The sequence below is a fragment of the Apodemus sylvaticus genome, chromosome 20 (genome assembly GCF_947179515.1).
Source record: "Apodemus sylvaticus chromosome 20, mApoSyl1.1, whole genome shotgun sequence".
Taxonomy (NCBI): Eukaryota; Metazoa; Chordata; class Mammalia; order Rodentia; family Muridae; genus Apodemus; species Apodemus sylvaticus.
The window spans coordinates 53722710-53743931 of NC_067491.1; the positions used below are offsets into that span (position 1 = coordinate 53722710).

The 21222-nt window shown below is 39.4% G+C and overlaps 1 protein-coding gene across 1 annotated transcript; it reads right to left on the reverse strand.

Annotated features, from left to right (window-relative positions):
- Positions 1-4946: 4946 nt before the first annotated feature.
- On the reverse strand, positions 4947-5879 carry LOC127670903 (olfactory receptor 8). Its single transcript, XM_052165489.1, has one exon. It carries the CDS (start codon positions 5877-5879, stop codon positions 4947-4949), a length of 933 nt encoding a protein of 310 aa, XP_052021449.1.
- Positions 5880-21222: the final 15343 nt, after the last annotated feature.

Below are 21222 nucleotides of genomic sequence, written 5' to 3' on the forward strand. Positions count from 1 at the left end.
TGTTTTGTTAGCCTCAGGCTATGCCTGTTACAGCTCTGCCCGCCAGAGCTCTCTGTCGTCCTGCAGGCAAAATGGCGGCTCGCGCGCAGGCCCGGGCAAAAAACCTCCTGACTGGGTTGGCACCCGATGGCCCCCCGAACAGCCCAGGGCCTGGGTGCAGGCCAACGCCCGTCGGGCTCAGACCCCCGCGGTGTTGGCCTCGGATTATGTTTGTGTACCTCAGTCTGTCCGATCCCTGGAGTCCAAAACCTAGATGGAGATGAGCCTCTCCTGACTGGCGGGAGGCCGAGTTCTGAAGTGGCTTCCGTGCAGCGAAAGGCGCCGCACAACCTCAGCTGCTTGCTGCCCGGCTGGTCAGCGAAGGTCAGTGGTCGTGGGAGCAGGGCCTAACTGGACCCTGTGTCGCCTTGGTTCCACTGCTGATGGCCCTTCAGCTGGACCAGCCACTGCTGCACTGCCGCCGCCTCCACTCAGGATGTCCTCATTCTTAATAGCTGAGTAGTATTCCATTGTGTAAATGAACCACATTTTCTGTATCCATTCTTCTGTAGTGGGACATCTGGGTTGTTTCCAGCATCTGGCTATCACAAATAAGACCACAATAAACATAGTGGAACATGTGCCCCTGTGGCATGGTGGGACATCTTTTTGGTATATTCCAAAGAATGGTATACCTGGGTTTTCAGGTAGATCTATTTCCAATTTTCTGATGAACCTCCAGATTGATTTCCTGAGTGGTTGTACCAGTTTGCAACAAAATTGACTATATAATTGGTCCAAAAAATACCCCTTGACCGATACAAGAAGATTGAACTAATCCCAGGAATACAATGCATTCTAACAGCAGTGTCCCCTCCGTCCTTTCCACCTAGTTTTTATTGCTCGGATCCAACCACCAACATTCTCCAAAAAAAAGAACTGGCCTCCTAGGGCCATCACTCAAACACAGCACAATAAGATATAATAAGACCAGGCACAAAGCCTCATATTAAGTCTGGGTGAGAGAAACCAGTAGAAGAGAAGAGCACCCAAGAACACACAAAAAGAGTCAGAGACAAGTCCACATCCAATGTCAGCAATCCCACAAAAATACCAAGCCAACAAGATAGATACTGTTTAAATATGACTTTATCATGGAATGCCTTGTTTTTTCCCATCTATGTTTATCAAATGTTTTGCTGTGTATAGTAGACTGGTCTGGACTCTGTGGTCACTTAGTGTCTGTGAGATGTTTGCCCAGGGCCTTCTAACTTTGCAAGTTTCCATTGAAAAATAGGGGGCAATTCTAATAGGTCTATCTTTATATGTTACTTGACCTGTTCCCCTTGAAGCTTTTAATAGTCTTCATTCTGTATGTTTCATGTTTTAATTATTATGTGGTGAAAGGACTTTCTTTTTTGGTCCAACTTATTTGTCGTTCTGTGTGCTTTTGTACCTTTATAGGCATCTCCTTTAGGTTAAGAAATTTTCTTCAATGATTTTGTTGAAAATATTTTCTGGCCCTTAGACCTAAAATAATTCTTCTTCTTCTACTTCTTCTTCTTCTACTTCTTCTTCTTCTACTTCTTCTTCTTCTTCTTCTTCTTCTTCTTCTACTACTACTACTACTACTACTACTTCTAGGTTTGGTCTTTTCATAGTGTCCTAGATTTCCTAAATGCTTTGTGTCAAGACTTTTTTAGACTTAAGATTTTCTTTGACCAGTATATCTAAGTCTACTATCATATCTACAGTGCTTCAGATTTTGTCTTCCATTGCTTGTATTCTGTTGGTGCAGCATGTGTCTGTAGTTCCTCTTAGCTTACTTACGTGTTTCACTTCCAGAATTCCATCATTTTTTTTATTCTCCTTACTACTTGCATTTTCAGGTCTTAAACATTTTTGTTTCTTTCAAATGTTTGTTTGTTTGTTTGTTCAGTTGATGGATTGGTCTCCTTGGCTTTCTTTGAGACATTTATTCATTTCCTCCAAATTTATGTATGTAGTTTCCCTTGATTTCTTTATTCACTTCCTCTTTAAGGACCTGTATCATCTTCTTAAAGTTGGTTAATGATTTCTTTTCTTTGCTTCAGCTCTGTTGGAATGCTCAGGGCCTGCTATAGTAAGATAGCTGGGCTTTGTTGGTAATGTATCACCTTGACAGTTGTTGATTGTGTTCTTACACTATTGTCTAGGCTTCTCAGCTTATACTTATTATAGAACTATATTGTAAGTTCTGTGTCTTTGTTGGATAGGTTATTTTTCCCTTGGTTAATCTAAATGTATAATATCTAGATTCTGATAGCCAGTGTCACCTCTGGTTGAGCACAGGATCTCCACCTGGCATGGTGATTGGGATATGGCAACAAGGAGGGGTGAGAGATTAGAGATGGGATTACTGAGAGTAGGGTGGTCTGTAGATGAGCCGACTATGTGGACTTCTGGTGACCAATAAGTCCTCTGGTCAGAGAAGATTTCTCCCCCACTTGAGGACTAAGACATCATGACAAGAAGTAGAGGGGAAATTAGAGATAGGAGAGGGGGCACCAAGAGAGTGGGGGAAGTTAACATGCTGGTGGCCTACCTGGACTTCTGGGAACTAGCAGGTCCTATAATCAAATTGGGGTCTCTGCCTGGGACCCTCTGATAGGACTCAGTAAGGAGGAGGAGAAGAGGAATTAGAGATAGTGTTGAGGGCTAACAAGGGAGTGAAGAAGTTCTTTGGGTAGGCAGACTATCTAGATTTCTGGCCAGTGTGGCCTCTGGTCCAATAGGGGAATTAGCGTGAGCTGGGGTCTGAAATAAAATGATGAGGAGAGGCTATTAAATCTTAAGCATTGCACTCTTTATTAATATGTACAGACCTCATTTGTTATTATTTGTTTTTATTTCTTTATGTGGGTATTTGGCAAGGGGTATGTGTACATCTGTGCCAATGACTGCAGAGTGCTGAAGGAGGTGTCAATCCCATTTGAACCAATTATACATTGTTATTGAGTCCTGTGTCATAGATGCTGAGAGTGAAATTCTGGTCCTCAGCAAGAGTAGCAAGTGTCCTTAACTTCTGAACTTTCCTTCCAATCCTAGTAATAACATTATTTATATCATCTATGTACTTTTGCTTTAAAGTCTACTTTGTTAGAGTCTAGAGATGGTTCAATGGTTAACAGCAATTAGTGAGCTAGCAGAGGGTCCATATTTAATTTCTAACACTCACAAGGTGTTTCACAATTCAAGACTTCAGTCCCAGAGGATCTGATGCCCTCGTCTGTCCTTTGTGAGCACCCAGCACAGAAATGCATACAGGCAGATACTCATAAGTACAAAATAAAAAAATGAGAAAAACGTCTACTTTATCAGACATTAGAATTTCTAGGCTAACTTGAATTAGTCTATCATCCATTGTTTGATAGAATGACTTCCACCCTTTCTCAGCCTGTAGGAATCTATCTGTATGTGTGTGCTATTTTTGAAAAGTGTACTAGGATCTAGGGTTTAGTTTCATGTTATATGTTCTTTGTTTATTTTGTGCATTTGTGAGTGTGGGTGGGTAGCTCATGCTAGGACCTTATTTTGAAGCCAGAGGACAATTTTTGGATTCAGTTGTCTTCTTATACTACCTGGGTCCCTGGGATCAAACTAAGTTCATCAGGCTTAGCAGCAGTTACTTTCACATTTCTGGCCTGGATCTTGCCTAAACTGGTTAGCTAGTCTGAGTCTCTTGATCACTGAGTTTAGGCTACTTACATTTAAGGTTATTAGGAGATGCTTACTAAATCTGGTTATTTTGTCAGATCTTGATTTGTGTGTTTGGTCTTCTCTTTCAAAAAACAGTATCAGTATCAGATTTTTCTGGTTTACTATGTCATACATACTGGATTCTCTCCCACTTCCCCATTTATGTGTTTTTCTTGAGAAATTTATTTTCACTCTGTTCTTGTGCTTTATATGTCTTTCTTTCACCACTGCACATACTTTTTCATTTAGCATTTTCTGCATTTAGTATTGGCGGTCATAAACTCTCTTATCTTGTGCTTAAAATGTTTTTGTATCTCAAAAATTTTTAAATTTAACTTTGTTTGATGTGGTACTCTTAGTTGTCTATGATCAAGACTTGAAATACATCATTTATTCATTTCTGTATTTTAGCATTCTCAAAAGATATTCTGACTTTTCTGCCTTTACAAGAGAGAAGGCATTTTCCCCTACAGCTTTTAAAAGCCTAATATTTGCTATTTTCATACATAAATACACTGTTATAACATTGCATCTTCCCCATGTTTATGCTCTCTGCCTGTATCTCTTTCTGCTTTCTCTATAAAGTGTATGGGCATAGGCCACTATCAGCTGAGGTGTAGAGCACCTACCTTAGGCCATCCCACTGAAGAAAACCAACCTTTCCTTCCCAGTGTTCAGTGGCTCCTCAGCTAGGGCTTTGGTCTCATAAGTTTTTTCCCTCTCTAAACTGGAGTGTTGTTAATATTGTCCAGACCTTATGTCAAAAGTCATAGTTGTGGAGATATCCATTTCTGATCATGTGTGTTTAAAGTTCCCAATGGCATTTACTTGCATGTCTGCTGTCTCTCTAAACTTGAAAAACGTTTTACTTTGATTTTATCAAACACCTTCCCCATTGATTTTCTGCTTTTGCCTGATCCATATTCTCTCCCAATAATTATCAGACTTTGGCTCTTGATTATGTATAACAGTTCTTGGGAACTGTGATTGTAGAGTTACTTTTCCTTCACTAATGTTTCTAAACTATATTTATTTAGCCTTGTCCTCCATTACTGGTAGCCTTTCCACACAGCATTTACTCATCTACCTTTGAACAATCTATCCAGACCCTCCACAAAATAGTCAGATGTACCTTATCCCTTTATGATCTGAAGACAGAGCCCCAATCGCTGGCTCTGTAGCTTCACAATCTGTAATCATGGAAACTTTAGCCAGTCCAATGATACATTTTACAGTTTTCCTCCTAAGAGTCTTTCCAGAGCTCTCTTCACATCTTTATTCCGTAGACTATAAATGAAGGGGTTCAGCATGGGGGTGACCACAGTATACATCACAGAGGCTCTTGCAGCAGAATGTGAGCTTTGGACCACAGCAGAACTGACATACACTCCAAGACCTGTACTATAAAACAAGGAGACTGTGGAAAGATGAGAGGCACAAGAAGAAAATGCCTTGTACTTCCCTTGAACTGAGGAGATAGAACGTATGGAGGACACTATCTTGAAATAAGAGTAAAGAATACCACTGAGGGAAACAGCTGCCAATACAACAGGTACAAGATGCATTATGAGGTGGCTTGAGAAGTTGTCTGAACATGTGAGTTGAGACAGCTGATTAAGCTCACAGAAGAAGTGTGGGATTTTCACATCTTTGCAGAAGGTCAACTGTAGCACAACTGAGCTCTGTAAGAAGGCATGTAGGACGCTAACAATCCAGGACAGCAGGACCAGCAGTATACAAAGCCGTTGGTTTACAATGACTGTGTAATACAGTGGTTGGCAGATAGCCACATATCGGTCGTAGGCCATCACAGCCAGGAGAAAGTTGTCCAGTTCTCCAAAAACCAAGAAGACACACATCTGGCTAATGCAGTCTGCATAGGTGATGCTCTTGCTCTGTGTGTGTATGTTTACCAGCATCTTTGGGACGGTGGTGGAGGTGAAACAGATGTCCACAAAGGACAGGTTACTGAGGAAGAAGTACATGGGTGTGTGCAGGGGAGACTGTGTGATGAAGGCCATGATGATGAGCAGGTTTCCAAGCACTGTTACCAGGTACATAGACAGGAACAGTGCAAAAATGAGGAATTGAAGGTGAGGGTTTTCTGAAAATCCAAGAAGAAAAAAACTTGAAATTCTTCTTGTGCTGTTCCCTGATTCCATCAGTCACATGAGTCTATGAGACAAAATAAAGGCAAGCTAACACAACTCTTCTTCTCACATTACTGATAGAGATGACATGCTACATTTTGTGTTTCTGAATTGTTTCCATGGAATTGTTCCTCTTAATGAGTCCCTCATGCTAATCGTGATATTCCTTTCACTCTCTGAACCTTTCCTTTTAAAGTCATCTATTCTACAATCTTAATGAGCAATTATTGTGAATGTATAATATTACTGCTGAATGTGGTTCAGGCAGTGTTTAGAGAATTTATAGATGTTGATTTTAAAAAAGGAACTTCTTGTAAATGAATGGAAAGAGTAAACAAAAATAAAGAAACCATGCTTACTGCCTTTTAGGATGATGGTATGACATATATTTGTCTATGTACAGATTCAGCAGAATTCACTCTTTTAATAAATGTGAACACACAGGAGAGAGAGAGAGAGAGAGAGAGAGAGAGAGAGAGAGAGAGAGAGAGAGAGAGAGAGAGAGAATAGCAAAACTATTTTAAAGCAATTACCTCATAACAGGAGACAGAGTGGTGATGCAGTGAAGAATATTAAAGCAGGTATAACTGGAAGGAAAGATAGAAGCTGCCATTATGTGTCTGCCACACATGTGAATGTATATTTCTGATTTATGCTTTTGGAGTGAATCACACCCAGGACTTTCTGCATAGTACCCAGGTGACATTCTGATCAGATAATTCTATGTAGTGAGATGTTCTATGCCTCACAGCATGTTTAGAAGCAACCCAGTCTCTAATGAAGCCTCCCCATATGAAAGATAAGCAGTACTAGACACAGAAGAGTAGAATTGAGAATTCTCACACTGAGAATTACAGACTGACCTAAAAGCAAAATTGTTAGTTCAGCATGGCCATAGTTAGAAATACATGAAAAAGAACATGAAATAACATCCCAATGGATCCTCAGACTCAATTATACAGTACTTTACATGGTGTGAAACAGCTAATCTGTACAATGAACATTCATTTTCTGGCTGTTATTTAGTGAGTAGATAGGCTGAGAAATAGAAGAGGAAATCGGAGTAGATAAATAATGCATATGACACACCTAGAATCCTACTGGAGCAATTCATAAACAATGTATGAGCAAGTGTGCAGACGTAATAAGTAAAGAGATACTTTAAGATGCACTAAGAAATTCTGAAACAGAAAAGGGCAGTGTTAATTAGCTAATTAGTTAGTTTTTTCCATTAGTACCTTGAGATTGTGGAGTTTGTCATTTTAGTTTTATCTAGCATCATCACTGTTTTTTACTTATTCAAAGTGCTGTGGGTCAAACGTGTCTACACATTTATACAGAGGATCTCAATCACATTTCCCTCCTCTACTACATTTTCTCATGTGTCCTCTCTTACTCACTTGCATTTCCATGTTTACAATCCTACAAAGTCTTAGTATGACATGTTTTCTTTAGTGCCATTAAGAGTAGGGAAGCACAGGGAAGTGAAAGGAAGGGTTCCTTTCATTTAATTATGATACCAGGCATTGTTACTATTATATTGGCAATGATTTTGGCTTTTAATTTATCCCTAGTTACTTCTAATATGCATAGGATACAGAGGGATAATTCCACACAAGTACACAGCATGTGGTGATCATGACAAGGGACTTAGTGTTGCCATTTGGTTCAACACTTATTACCTATTTATGTTGTAAGAATTCCCATTACTTTCTTATAACTTTCTGTTTAAAAATTATATAATAAATCACAAGTGTATAGTTTTTAAAGTAATGTTTTAGTTATTTCTATGAAATAAATATTAGACGTGGAAGTATATGTAATAAGTTCCACACTGTGATCACCTTACCATACTGCAGATCATAAGGTCTTCAGCACTCATGAAGCATCCTGTAAGCTGTTCAAACCTCATTTTCTTTCATTTTTTCTTTCCCAGACTTCAGTGACACCCTCTACTTTTTATAACATTCATTTTAATTTTTGTTTAGTGTGTTTCAATATGAAACAAATATTTAAAAGGACAATTTTTGATGATATCACAAAGATTAAGTAACTTAAAGTCAAACTTTTGAGGACTTGAAAGTAAACAAATATGATTTTAAACACCTCTAAGTATGTGGAGGCAGCTTTATCAAAACTTAATGTGTCTCACAGAGCTGCATGTTCGAGTATGCTCCAATCAAATGCATGGATGTTTCTTAAATAATGAAAATAATGAGAACCATGCAAGTAATGAATAAATGTGGTGGTACCCTCCTCCTTCAGGGTTGTATCTCATTACAGACATGCAATAAAGAATAATAGAGATGAAGAAATATTGGAAGCATGTAAAAATGACCTAATGGAAAAAAGGGCAAAAATAAATGACACATTGGTGAAGTCTTTCTGAAGAACTAGAAGCCAGTTGAATACAAGTATGACTGATTATAATAAATTAATGAACACAAAACAAACTTCCAAATATTATCATAAACTCACCTTTAGGAATAATAAAGAAATAAGTAGAAAGCAGGCAATTTGTGAAAAAAAGAAAATAAAGGAACTCTGTGAATACCTACATACAGTGAAAGAGTACATTTGACACCAGGAATATCAATGTTCCCACAACAGAATGCAAGAAAAGACTTCATACGAATTTTCAGTAGTGAAAGGAAATGAACAATAACCTCATAGAAACATTGAGCCTCTCAGAGGTTGGGACAATTTCTGTGTGTGTGTGTGTGTGTGTGTGTGTGTGTGTGTGTGTGTGTGTGTGTATGCACGTGCGCGTGAGTGTGTACATTCACAGTAAGAGTTGATATTTAATTACCATTTCCCATCAACTTGTAAGATTGCCTTCCACTGACCTATCTAATCATCATAAAAACAGGCCAATAAATATCATTTAATACAAGAGTGCCTCTATTTCTCTGCACCCCAGTTCTGCATTCTCCTACAACTATAACTGTAATGACTCTTGGGTAATTTATTTCTTACACTGAAATAAACTTTTATATCTTCCCAAGTGCCGTCTTCCATTCAGGATTCTGTTTCTGCCATTTTCATTAATGAAACTTGGAGTTAATTTATTTAATATTCATTTCTCAATATAATATTCTGAACAAAATGTGATGGAATGTCGAGGTAAGCACTCAGATTAATCCCACTACACTAACAAGAACTGGCTCTCCAGTGACTTCAGAAGAACGAACCTAGGACCAAGTTTCTTTGACACTCTTTTGCAGTTTCTACAAAGTTCTGAAATGCCCCTGAACACTCTCTTTGAAGGAGTTACCTGAGTGGCAGCTCAAAATTCTCAGCAAATGGTAGAGACTGCAGCTCTGAACCAGTCCACACAGCACAAAGAACTGAAAATACTTAAGAATCCAGAAGAAATGAGTACTACTCTCCAGCTTCTGTCCAAGACTACATACTCTGAAAGTCAGCAGAAGATAAAATAAAGTTGAAGTGTCCTAGATTTCCTCATTGACACATTTCCCTAATTTTTAAATCATTATCCTTTAAGTAGCTGATTACCCACTGGGACACCTGGTTTGGAAAGCCAAGAATTTAATTTTTCCAATTCCCAGGGATCAATGACTGTTGGTTGCCCTTCTCCATGAACTTAACTGCTCTCTAGAGATCTTGTCTCCTAGCACCATTATTCCACTGACATTTTCCTAAAACCTAACACAAATGGCCTCTCTTAAGTCAGTCTTATGAATCTTTAAAATATTAGTCAATGGATCGTACAAAAATCCCTGAAACTTCAGAAAACTCTTCACCATATCTGCTATCAAAAATATTATTGTTGTTTTGCCTGCATATATATAAGTATAGTATATGTGCCTCACTGTGCCAGAAGATGGAATTAGATCCTATAGAACTGGAGTTAGATATGGTTGTAGGCTATCATGTGTGTTCCAGAAACTAAATCTGGATTGTCTGCATGGTAGCATATCTGCTAACTACTGCTCCATCTGGCCAGCCTCTCCTTTAACTTATTTTTTATTTAATTTATTTTCTTTTACTTATTCAATTTGCATTCCACACACTTCCCCCTTCAAGGTCACACCCTCCCATAATCCTTTCCTTATCCTCACTCCCATTCTTCTCAGAGCATGTGGAGGCACCCTGGGTTTCTCTCCCCCTCCCAGCACTTCAAGTCTCTGGGAGGCTAAATGCTTCCTCTCCAAGGCCAGAGAAAACAGCCCAGCTAGTAGAACATATCCCAGGTACAGACAATAGCTTTTAGAATAACCCCCAATCCAGTTGTTCAGGACACACATGAAGGCCACACTGCATATCAGCTGCATATGACTGGGAAGGACAGGGTCTAGACTCTGTATGTACTTTGTTGGTACTCGGAAAGCCCAAAGGGTCCAGGTTAGTTGACTCTGTTGATCTTCTGATGGAGTTGCTACTCCTTTGAGGGCCACGATCCTTCCTCCTATTCTTTCATAAGAGTTCCCAAGCTCCAACCACTGTTTGGGTAGGTGTGTCTGTATCTGTCTGGGTGGAGCCTCTCAGAGGACAACATGCTCCTGTCTGCAAGCATAACAAAGAATCATTAATAGTGTTAGGGATTGGGGCTTGCCCATGGGATGGGCCTCAATTTGGGCTAGTTATTGGCTGGCCATTCCTTCCCTCAGTCTCTGCTCCTTCCCACAAACTTGTTTTCTAATAAAGAAGTTGAAACCATACAATGGAAAAAGGAAAACATCGTCAAATGATGATGGAATAACTGGATGTCTCCATGCAGAAGAAGGAGACTCTTACTTAACACCCTACTGAAAACTAAAGTGCAATTGAATCAAGGACCTCAACATAAAACCGAATACAATAAATCTCATGCAAAATAAGGCAGAAAATACCCTCGAATGCATTAGTACAGGAAACAATTTCCTGAACAGAACGCAAATGGCTCAGGCTCTAAAATCAACAATTAATAAATGGGACCTCATGAAACTTCAAAACTTTTGTAGGGCAAAAGACACTCAATATCACAAGTTGGCAGCCCACAGACTGGGAAAGGATTTTCACCAAGCCTACATCTGACAGAGGGTTAATATCCAAAATTTACAAAGAACACAAAAAGTTAGATACCAACAACCCAAATAACCCAATTTAGAAGTGAGGTACAGAACTAACAGAGAATTCTCTACAGAAGTATCTCTAATGACCCAGAAACACTTAAAGACATGTTCAAAGTCTTTAGTCATCAGAGAAATTCAAAGCAAAACAAATATGAGGTTTCATCTTACAAACGCCAGAATGGCTAAGATCAAAAACTCAAGAGATAGCACATGCTGGCAAAGATGTGGATCAAGAGCAACACTCCTCCACTGCTGGTACGAGTGCAAACTTGTACAACCACTTTGGAAATGACTTTGGTGGTTTCTCAGAAAATTGAGAATAGTTCTACCTCAAGACCCAGCTATACTACTCATAGTTATATACCCAAAAGATGCTCCACCCTCCAACAAAGACACTTGCTTAACCATGATCATAGCAACTTTATTCATAATAGCCACAAACTAGAAACAATACAAATGTCCCTCTGTTGAAGAATGGATATAGAAAATGGTCTTGTGGTGACTCACTGACCCAGGGTAGGGGAAAGTTAGGGCACTGAGGCAGGAGTTGGTGGGCAGGTGGGGGAGTACCCTCATAGAGGCAGGGAACATGAGTGGATGGGGGTTTGTGGAGGGGAAACTGGGAAGGGGGGATAACATTTGAAATGTCAATAAATAAGATAACCCATGAAAAATAAAATAAGAAAATAAAGTGTGGTTCATCTACACAATGGAATACAAATCAGCTATTAAAAACCAAGACATCATGAATTTTGCAGGTATATCAATGGAACTTGAGAATATCATCCTGAGTGAAGTAACCCAGACCCAAAAGGACATGCATTGTATATACTCATAAGTTAATAATAACATAACATATAGGTACCATGCTATACTCCACAAACACAAAGAAGCTAAACTGGAAGGAAGGTCCCAGTGAGGAAGCTTGAATCTCACTTAGATGGGGGAACAAAATAGTCATAAGAGGCAGATGGAGGGCGGTAACTGGGAGGGAAAGGATTTGGGCATGGGAAATGGGGGATTCAGTATCAGGTGTAAGGAAGGACAGGAGAGGTGGCTAGATGGCCATGGAGTGGATTGCAATCTGTAACTGATGGAAGTGGGGAGGTAGAGAGAACCTCCAGGATGAGACAAAGACTTGGTATAAGGGAGGCACCCAAGAATCAACGCGGGTGATCTTAGCTGTGACTCACAACATTGAGGATATGGAACTTGAAGATGCTACCTCCTGTAGTCAGACAGGAACCCCAGTGGAGCACTATTCAAACCCACAAAACTTTCAACCCCAAATTTATCCTATCTTCTTTAACTCTTAATGGGCATATTCTATGAAAATTTCAAGCCGGGCAGTGGTGGCGCACGCCTGTAGTCCCAGCACTTGGGAGGCAGAGGCAGGCAGATTTCTGAGTTCAAGGCCAGCCTGGTCTACAGAGTGAGTTCCAGGACAGCCAGGGCTACACAGAGAAACCCTGTCTTGAAAAACAAAAACGGAAATTTCATACAAATATTGAAAGCATTCTGATTACCACAAATCAGTCCTAATTCCCTCCTACTGTTATTCTTTGTCTGCCTTAACTCTATGAATTATATTGTTATGTTTTTATACTCTGAGACTAAAAAGTATTATCTTTTTGGCCATGAGTGTAGATCTATGCACTGAAGCCTGTTTGAGTCTTCGGTGGTCACAAAACTAAAGAGAAATGATTGTCCCACAACAAGAATTTTCAATAGCCAATAGTTCATCAGGAAAAACAGGGCACCATTTCCCTAATTCAATTGCTGTGATGTCATGGCTGTAGTGTCTTTGTCATGCTCAGAGGTAACTACCTTGCATGTGCGTCTCTGTGTGTGGGCCTATATAAGATTTCTACTATATAAAATAAGTTAGGAATATGGGGTTGATATAAAGGTCCAGTTAGAGAGACGGAGAGACAGAGACAGAGAAAGAGACAGAGAGCAAAAAAAGGGAGCAGAGCCAAAATTCCAGGGTTATAGGGCATGAGTATAGAGAATGAGTAGCTGAGGGGAGGAAAGATCATGAGCTACAGTGTAGGAAAGGTGGTGGAGAAGCTGAGAAGAACTAAGATGCTAGAATCAACTCTAAAGTATGCAAAGGGTACTTGTGATACTGAGGAAGTCTGTACATTGGATATCCACTTGACCCTCCTGGCTGTGATAAGGGAGATGGCTTCTTTTCATAGAGAGTAACTGACTTCACAAGTTCCTAAGGAATACTGGCTTTTTTTCTAACCACCAGAATATTAGAAGTAGAGTTTCCTTTGGACCTGACAGTAATACAATGCACAAAGTCACATGTTTAACCAACACCACCATATTGACAAGGAATGATGATTGTGAATATTAGGGCAGGGCTATGAGAACTTCAACGTTGTCTTCAGCTATATAAGGAGACTGAGAAGATCCTGGGCTGCATGTAACCTTTCTTAAAGCATAGTAACCAATATTTCTCTTTTCTTTGTTCCTTCCTTATTTTTCTTTTATTTCTCTGTCTTTCATACATCCATTTTTTTTCAACACAGTTTCTGTATATCTGTGACTTGTATAGCTTTGACCCAAGTCTTGAGTGTTTGACCATAGGGGATACAATGATATCATCTCCCCTAGGATTAGGCAATACCACAGAAGAAAAAGCTGGTAGAACAAAATAGAGGAAGAATGAAAAAGTGCTGCAAGATCCTATTACTCTCAAGAATGCACAAATAACAGTACCTGTAAATATCTACACAAGGTATGCAGACCATCAATATGTCATGATGGATGAGGGAGAGAATATAAAGGCCAACCATAGATTGGGAATTACTCTAAATTGATAGTTGCTGGGAATAAAGAGACATTTTACTGTGGTGGTATATAACTTGGTCAGTAACTCATTATATTGCAAATAATCCTTTACCTACATAATGTAAATAATATTAATTTATTTCAAAGGTCAGAAACAAAAGACAGAAATTTATGAATTTTTCAAAGGCTAAATATGGTGCTTCTCCTAAAAACCCTACTCAGTATCCTGAATTTCCACAAATTCTTCCATATTATCTCTCATCAAAGGCTCCTAGCTCCAAATTTTCATATGAAAGTACATATCCTGTAGAACCCAGTAAAATAAAGAGATGATTGCGAGGATAAAAATATTGAGGGTTGTTTCTAGCTTCTGACTATTATGAACAAGGTTGTTATAAACATAATGGAGCATGTGTCCTTGTTACAAGTTAAAGCAACTTTTGGGTATATGGCCAGTAGTGGCATAGCTGGGTCTTCAGGTAGAACTATTTGCAATTTTCTCAGAAACCACCAGATTGGTTTCCAAAGTGGTTTTACTCGCTTGCAATCCCACCAGCAATAAAGGAGTGTTCCTCTTTCTCCACATCCTTACCAGCATCTGCTGTGACCTGCATTCTGATTGGTGTGAGGGGGAATCTCAGGATTGTTTTGATTTGCATTTTCCTGAAGGCTAATGATGTTGAACATTCCTTTAAGTGCTTCTCAGCCATTGAGATTCCTCAGCTGAGAATTCTCTGTTTTGCTCTATACTCCATTTTTAATAGAGTTATTTGCTTCTCTGGAGTCTAACTCTTTGAGTTCTTTGTATATATTGTTTATTAGCCCTCTGTCGGATGTAGGGTTGGTAAAGATATTTTCGCAATTTCTTAGTTTCTATTTTATCCTGTTTACAGTGTCCTTTGCCTTCCAGAAACGTTGTAATTTTATGAGGTCCCATTTGACAATTCTCGATCTTAGAGCATACGCTCTAAGTGTTCTGTTCAGGAAATTTTCCCCTGCGTTCAAGGCTCTTATCCACTTTCTCTTCTATTAGATTCACCCTATCTAGTATTATATGGAGGTCCTTGATCCACTTGGACTTGAACTTTGTATGAGGAGATAAGACTGAGTGAATTTGTATTCTTCTACATGCAGACCGCCAGTTGAACCAGCACCATTTCTTGAAAATGTTGTCTTTTTTTCCACTGGATGGTTTTGACTTCTTTGCCAAAGACTCAGTTGTCCCTCGACAGAAGAATAGATACAGAGAATGTGGTACATTTACACAATGGAGTACTACTTGGCTATTAAAAACAAGGACTTCATGAAATTTGCAGGCAAGTGGATGGAACTAGAAAATATCATCCTCAAGAAGTGCATGTCGAAAGGAACCTGTTATGGTTGTCTCCAGAGGGGCCCTGCCAGAGCCTTACAGATAGAGAGGCAGAAGCTAGCATCCAACTGTTGGACTTAGAGTGCGGTCCCCAAAGGAGGAGTTGGATGGAGGACTAGAAGAGTTGAAGGAAGTTGAAGCAATTCCACTAAAATCAGGGACTAGATAAGGCTGTCCACTCTCTCCCTACCTGTTCAATATAGTACTCAAAGTTCAAGCAAGAGCAATTAGACAAAAAAGGAGGTCAAATGGATAAAAATTGGAAAGGAAGAAGTCAAAATGTCACTATTTGCAGATGATATGATCATATACTTACATGACTCCAAAAACTCCACCAAAGAACTCCTACAGATGATAAAAAAAAGTTCAGCACAGTGTCTATATATAAAATTAACTCAAAGAAATCAGTAGACTTCATCTACTCTGAGGATAAACAGGCTGAGAAAGAAATTAAGGAAACAACACCCTTCACAATAGTCACAAATAATATTACATACCTTGGTGTAACTCTAACCAAGCAAGTAAAAGATTGTATGACAAGAATTTCAAGTCTCTGAAGAAAGAAATCAAAAAAGAACTCAGAAGATGGAAAGATCTCCCATGCTCATGGAATGGCAGAATCAATGTAGTAAAAACAGCCATCTTGCTAAACGCAATCTACAGATTCAATGCAATCTCCATCAAAATTCCAAATTAATTCTTCATACAGTTAGAAAGAGAAATTTGCCATAAGATGTTTCTCAGCCCTCCTCAAAAAACTGGGCATGACACTTCTGGAGGACCCTGCTATACCATTCTTGGGAATATACCCAGAGGATTCCCCGACATGCAATAAGGACACATGCTCCACTATGTTCATAGCAGCCCTATTTGTAGTAGCCAGAGCTGGAAAGAACCCAGGTGTCCCTCAACGGAGGAATGGATACAAATAATGTGGTATATTTACACAATGGAGTACTATTCAGCTATTAAAAACAATGAATTCATAAAATTCTTAGACAAAGGGATGGAGCTAGAGAACATCATACTAAGTGAGGTAACCCAGTCTCAAAAGATCAATCATGGTATGCACTCACTGATAAGTGGATATTAGCCTAGAAACTTGGAATACCCAAGACATAATCCACATATTAAATGATGTCCAAAAAGAATGGAGGAGTGGCTCCTGGTTCTGTAAAGACTCAGTGCAACAGTATAGGGGAATACCAGAACAGGGAAGTGGGAAGGGGTAGATAGAGGAACAGGGGAAGGGAAGAGGGCTTATGGGACTTGTGGAGAGTGGGGACCGAGAAAAGGGGAAATCATTTGAAATGTAAATAAAGAATACATCAAATAAAAAAAAAGGAATACCAACAGGCCCCACACCCAGAACTACAAAAAAAAGAGAGAGAGAGAGAAAGAGAAATTTGCAAATTCATTTGAAATAACAAAAAACACAGGATAGCAAAAGCTATTCTCAACAGTAAAAAAAAATTCTGACAAAATCGCCATCTCAGACCTCAAGGTATACTGCAGAGCAATAGTGATAAAGATATATGGTATTGGTGTACAGAGAGGCAGGAAGATCAAATCCAAGAACACATCAAAACAATCATCCACCATGATCAAGTAGGCTTTATCCCAGGGATGCAGGGTTGGTTCAATATATGGAAATCCATCAATGCAATCCACTACATAAACAAACTCAAAGCAAAAAAAACACATGGTCATTTCATTGGATGCTGAAAAAGCATTTGACAAAACTCAGCATCCTTTCATGCTTAAAGTCTTGGAAAGAACAGGAATTCAAGGCCCATACCTAAACATCGTTAAAGCAATACACAGCAAGCCAGTAGCCAGCATCAAACTAAATGGAGAGAAACTTGAAGCAACCCCACTAAAATCAGGGACTAGACAGGCCTGCCCCCTTTCTCCTTATCTTTTCAATATTGTACTTGAGGTACTAGCTCGGGCAATTCGATAACATAAGGAGGTCAAAGGGATACAAATTGGAAAGGAAGAAGTCAAACTATCATTATTTGCAGATGACATGATAGTCTACCTAAGTGACCCAAAAAACTCCACTAGAGAACTCCTACAGCTGATAAACAACTTCAGCAAAGTGGCAGGTTATAAAATCAACTCAAGCAAATCAGTGGCTTTCCTATACTCAAAGGATAAGCAGGCTGAGAAAGAAATTAGGGAAATGACCCCCTTCACAATAGCCACAAACAGTATAAAGTATCTTGGGGTGACTCTTACCAAACATGTGAAAGATCTGTATGACAAGAACTTCAAGACCCTGAAGAAGGAAATGGAAGAAGACCTCAAAAAATGGGAAAACCTCCCATGCTCATGGATCGGCAGGATCAATATAGTTAAAATGGCCATTTTGCCAAAAGCAATATACAGATTCAATGCAATACCCATCAAAATCCCAACTCAATTCTTCACAGAGTTAGAGCAATTATCAAATTCATCTGGAATAACAAAAAACCCAGGATAGCTAAAACTATTCTCAGCAACAAAAGAAATTCTGGGGGAATCAGTATCCCTGACCTCAAGCAATACTACAGAGCAATAGTATTAAAAACTGCATGGTATTGGTACAGTGACAGGCAGGCAGATCAATGGAACAGGATTGAAGATCCAGAAATGAACCCACACACCTATGGCCACTTGATCCTCGACAAAGAGGCTGAAAACATCCAATGGAAAAAAGATAGCCTTTTCAACAAATGGTGCTAGTTCAACTGGAAGTCAGCATGCAGAAGAATGCGAATTGATCCATCCTTGTCTCCTTGTACTAAGCTCAAATCCAAATGGATCAAGGACCTCCACATAAAGCCAGATACTCTGAAGCTAATAGAAAAGAAACTGGGAAAGGCCCTTGAGGACATCGGTACAGGGAGAAAGTTTCTGAACAGAACACCAATAGCATATGCTCTAAGATCAAGAATTGACAAATGGGACTTCATAAAATTACAAAGTTTCTGTAAGGCAAAGGACACCATCAAATGGACAAATCGGCAACCAACAAATTGGGAAAAGATCTTCACCAATCCTACATCAGATAGAGGGCTAATATCCAATATATATAAAGAACTCAACAAGTTAGACTCCAGAAAACCAAACAACCCTATTAAAAAAATGGGGTACAGACTTAAACAAAGAATTCTCACCTGAAGAATTTCGGATGGCAGAGAAACATCTTTAAAAATGCTCAACTTCATTAGTCATTAGGGAAATGCAAATCAAAACAACCCTGAGATTTCACCTTACACCAGTCAGAATGGCTAAGTTAAAAAATTCAGGAGACAGCAGGTGTTGGCGAGAATGTGGAGAAAGAGGAACACTCCTCCACTGCTGGTGGGGTTGCAAATTGGGGTTACAACCACTCTGGAAATCAGTCTGGTGGTTCCTCTGAAAACTGGGCACCTCACTTCCAGAAGATCCTGCTATACCACTCCTGGGCATATACCCAAAAGATTCCGAGCATGTAATAAGGATACATGTTCTACTATGTTCATAGCAGCCCTATTTATAATTGCCAGAAGTTGGAAAGAACCCAGGTATATACAGAAGAGTGGATGCAAAAAATGTGGTATATCTACACAATGGAGTACTATTCAGCCATTAGGAACAATGAATTCATGAAATTCTTAAGCAAATGGATGGAGCTGGAGAACATCATACTAAGTGAGGTAACCCAGACTCAAAAGATGAATCATGGTATGCACTCACTAATAAGTGGATATTAACCTAGAAAACTGGAATACCCAAAACATAACCCACACATCAAATGAGGTACAAGAAGAACGGAGGAGTGGCGCCTTGTTCTGGAAAGACTCAGTGAAGCAGTATAAAACAAAATCAGAACAGGGAAGTGGGAAGGATTGGGTGGGAAAACAGGGGGAGGGAAGGGGACTGATGGGACTTTCGGGGAGTGGGGGTCCAGAAAATTGGAAATCATTTGAAATGTAAATAAATATATCAATAAATTAAAAAAATTTCAAGTGAGGAATATCAAATTCCTGAAAAGCACATAAAAAATGTTCAACATCCTTATTTATCAGAGAAATGCAAATCAAAACAACCCTGAGAGTCTACCTCACACCAGTTAGAATGACTAAAATCAAAAACTCGGGTGACAGCAGGTGGTGGCCAGGATGTGGATAAAGAGGAACACTCTTCCATTGCTGGTGGGATTGCATGCTGGTACAAACACTCTGGACATCAGTTTGGGGGCTCCTCAGAAAATTGGAAATAGTTCTTCCTGAAGACCCAGATATGCTACTCTTTTTTTTTATTCGATTTTTTTTATTTACATTTCAAATGATTTGCCCTTTCCTGGATCCCCAACTCCTCAAAAATCCCATAAGCCCTCTTCCCTCCCCCTGTCCCCCCATCCACCCCTTCTTACTTCCCACTTCCCACTTCTAGTATTGCCCTACACTGCTGCACTGAGCCTTTCCAGAACCAGGGGCCACTCCTCCGTTCTTCTTGGACATCATTTGATGTGTGGATTATGTCTTGGATATTTCAAGTTTCTACGCTAATATCTGCATATCAGTGAGTGCATTCCATGAGTGATCTTTTGAGGCTTGGGTTACCTCACTTAGTATGATGTTCTCCAGCCCCATCAATTTGTCTAAGAATTTCATGAATTCATTGTTTCTAATGGCTGAATAGTACCCCATTGTGTATATATACCACATATTTGTATCCATTCCTCCATTGAGGGACATCTGGGTTCTTTCCAGCTTCTGGCTATTATAAATAGGGCTGTTATGAACATAGTGGAGTATGTATCTAAATTACATGCTGGAGAATCCTCTAGGTATATACCCAGGAGTGGTATAGCAGGGTCCTCCAGAAGCATCGTGCCCAGTTTTCTGAGGACCTGCCAGATTGATTTCCAGAGTGGTTGTACTAGCTTGCAACCCCACCAGCTGTGGATGAGTGATCCTCTTTCTCCACTTCATCTCCAACACCCTGCTGTCTCCTAAGTTTTTAATCTTAGTCATTCTGACTGGTGTGAGGTGAAATCTCAGGGTTGTTTTGATTTGCATTTCCCTAATGACTAATGATGTTGAACATTTTTGAAGGCGGTTCTCAGCCATCCAAAGTTCTTCAAGTGAAATTTTTTTGTTTAGCTCTGTACCCCATTTTTAATAGGGTTATTTGGTTTTCTGGGGTCTAATTTTTTGAGTTCTTTGTATATATTGGATATTGGCCCTCTGTCAGATGTAGGGTTGGTGATGTTTTCCCAATTTGTTGGTTGCTGATTTGTCCTTTTGATGGTGTCCTTTGCCTTACAGAAACTTTGTAATTTTATGAGGCCCCATTTGTCAATTCTTTATCTTAGAGCATAAGCTATTGGTGTTCAGTTCAGGAACTTTCCCCTGTACTGATGTCGTCAAGGGTCTTCCCTAGTTTCTTTTCTATTAGTTTCAGTGTGTCTGGATTTATGTGGAGGTCCTTGATCCACTTGGAGTTGAGCTTAGTACAAGGAGATAAGAATGGATCACTTCGCATTCTTCTGCATACTGACCTCCAATTGAACCAGCACCATTTGTTGAAAGGCTATCTTTTTTCCACTGGGTGTTTTCAGTTCCTTGGTCGAAGATCAAGTGACCATAGTGTGTGGGTTCATTTCTGGGTCTTCAATCCTATTCCACTGATCCACCTGACTGTTACTGTACCAACACCATTCAGTTTTTAAGACTATTGCTCTGTAGTATTGCTTGAGGTCTGGGATACTGATTCCCTCAGAAGTTCTTTTACTGTTGAGAATAGTTTTAGCTATCCTGGGTTTTTTGTTATTCCAGATGAATTTGAGAATTGCTCTTTCTATCTCTATGAAGAAGTGAGTTTGGATTTTGGTTGTAATTGTGTTGAATCTGTATATTGCTTTTGGCAAGATGGTCATTTTAACTATATTAATCCTGCCAATCCATAAGCATGGAAGATTTTTCCATTTTCTGAGGTCTTTTATAATGTCATTCTTCAGAGACCTGAAGTTCTTGTCATACAGATCTTTCACTTGTTTGGTTAGAGTCACACCAAGATACATTATATTCTTTGTGGCTTTTGTGAATGGTGTCATTTCCCTAATTTCTTTCTC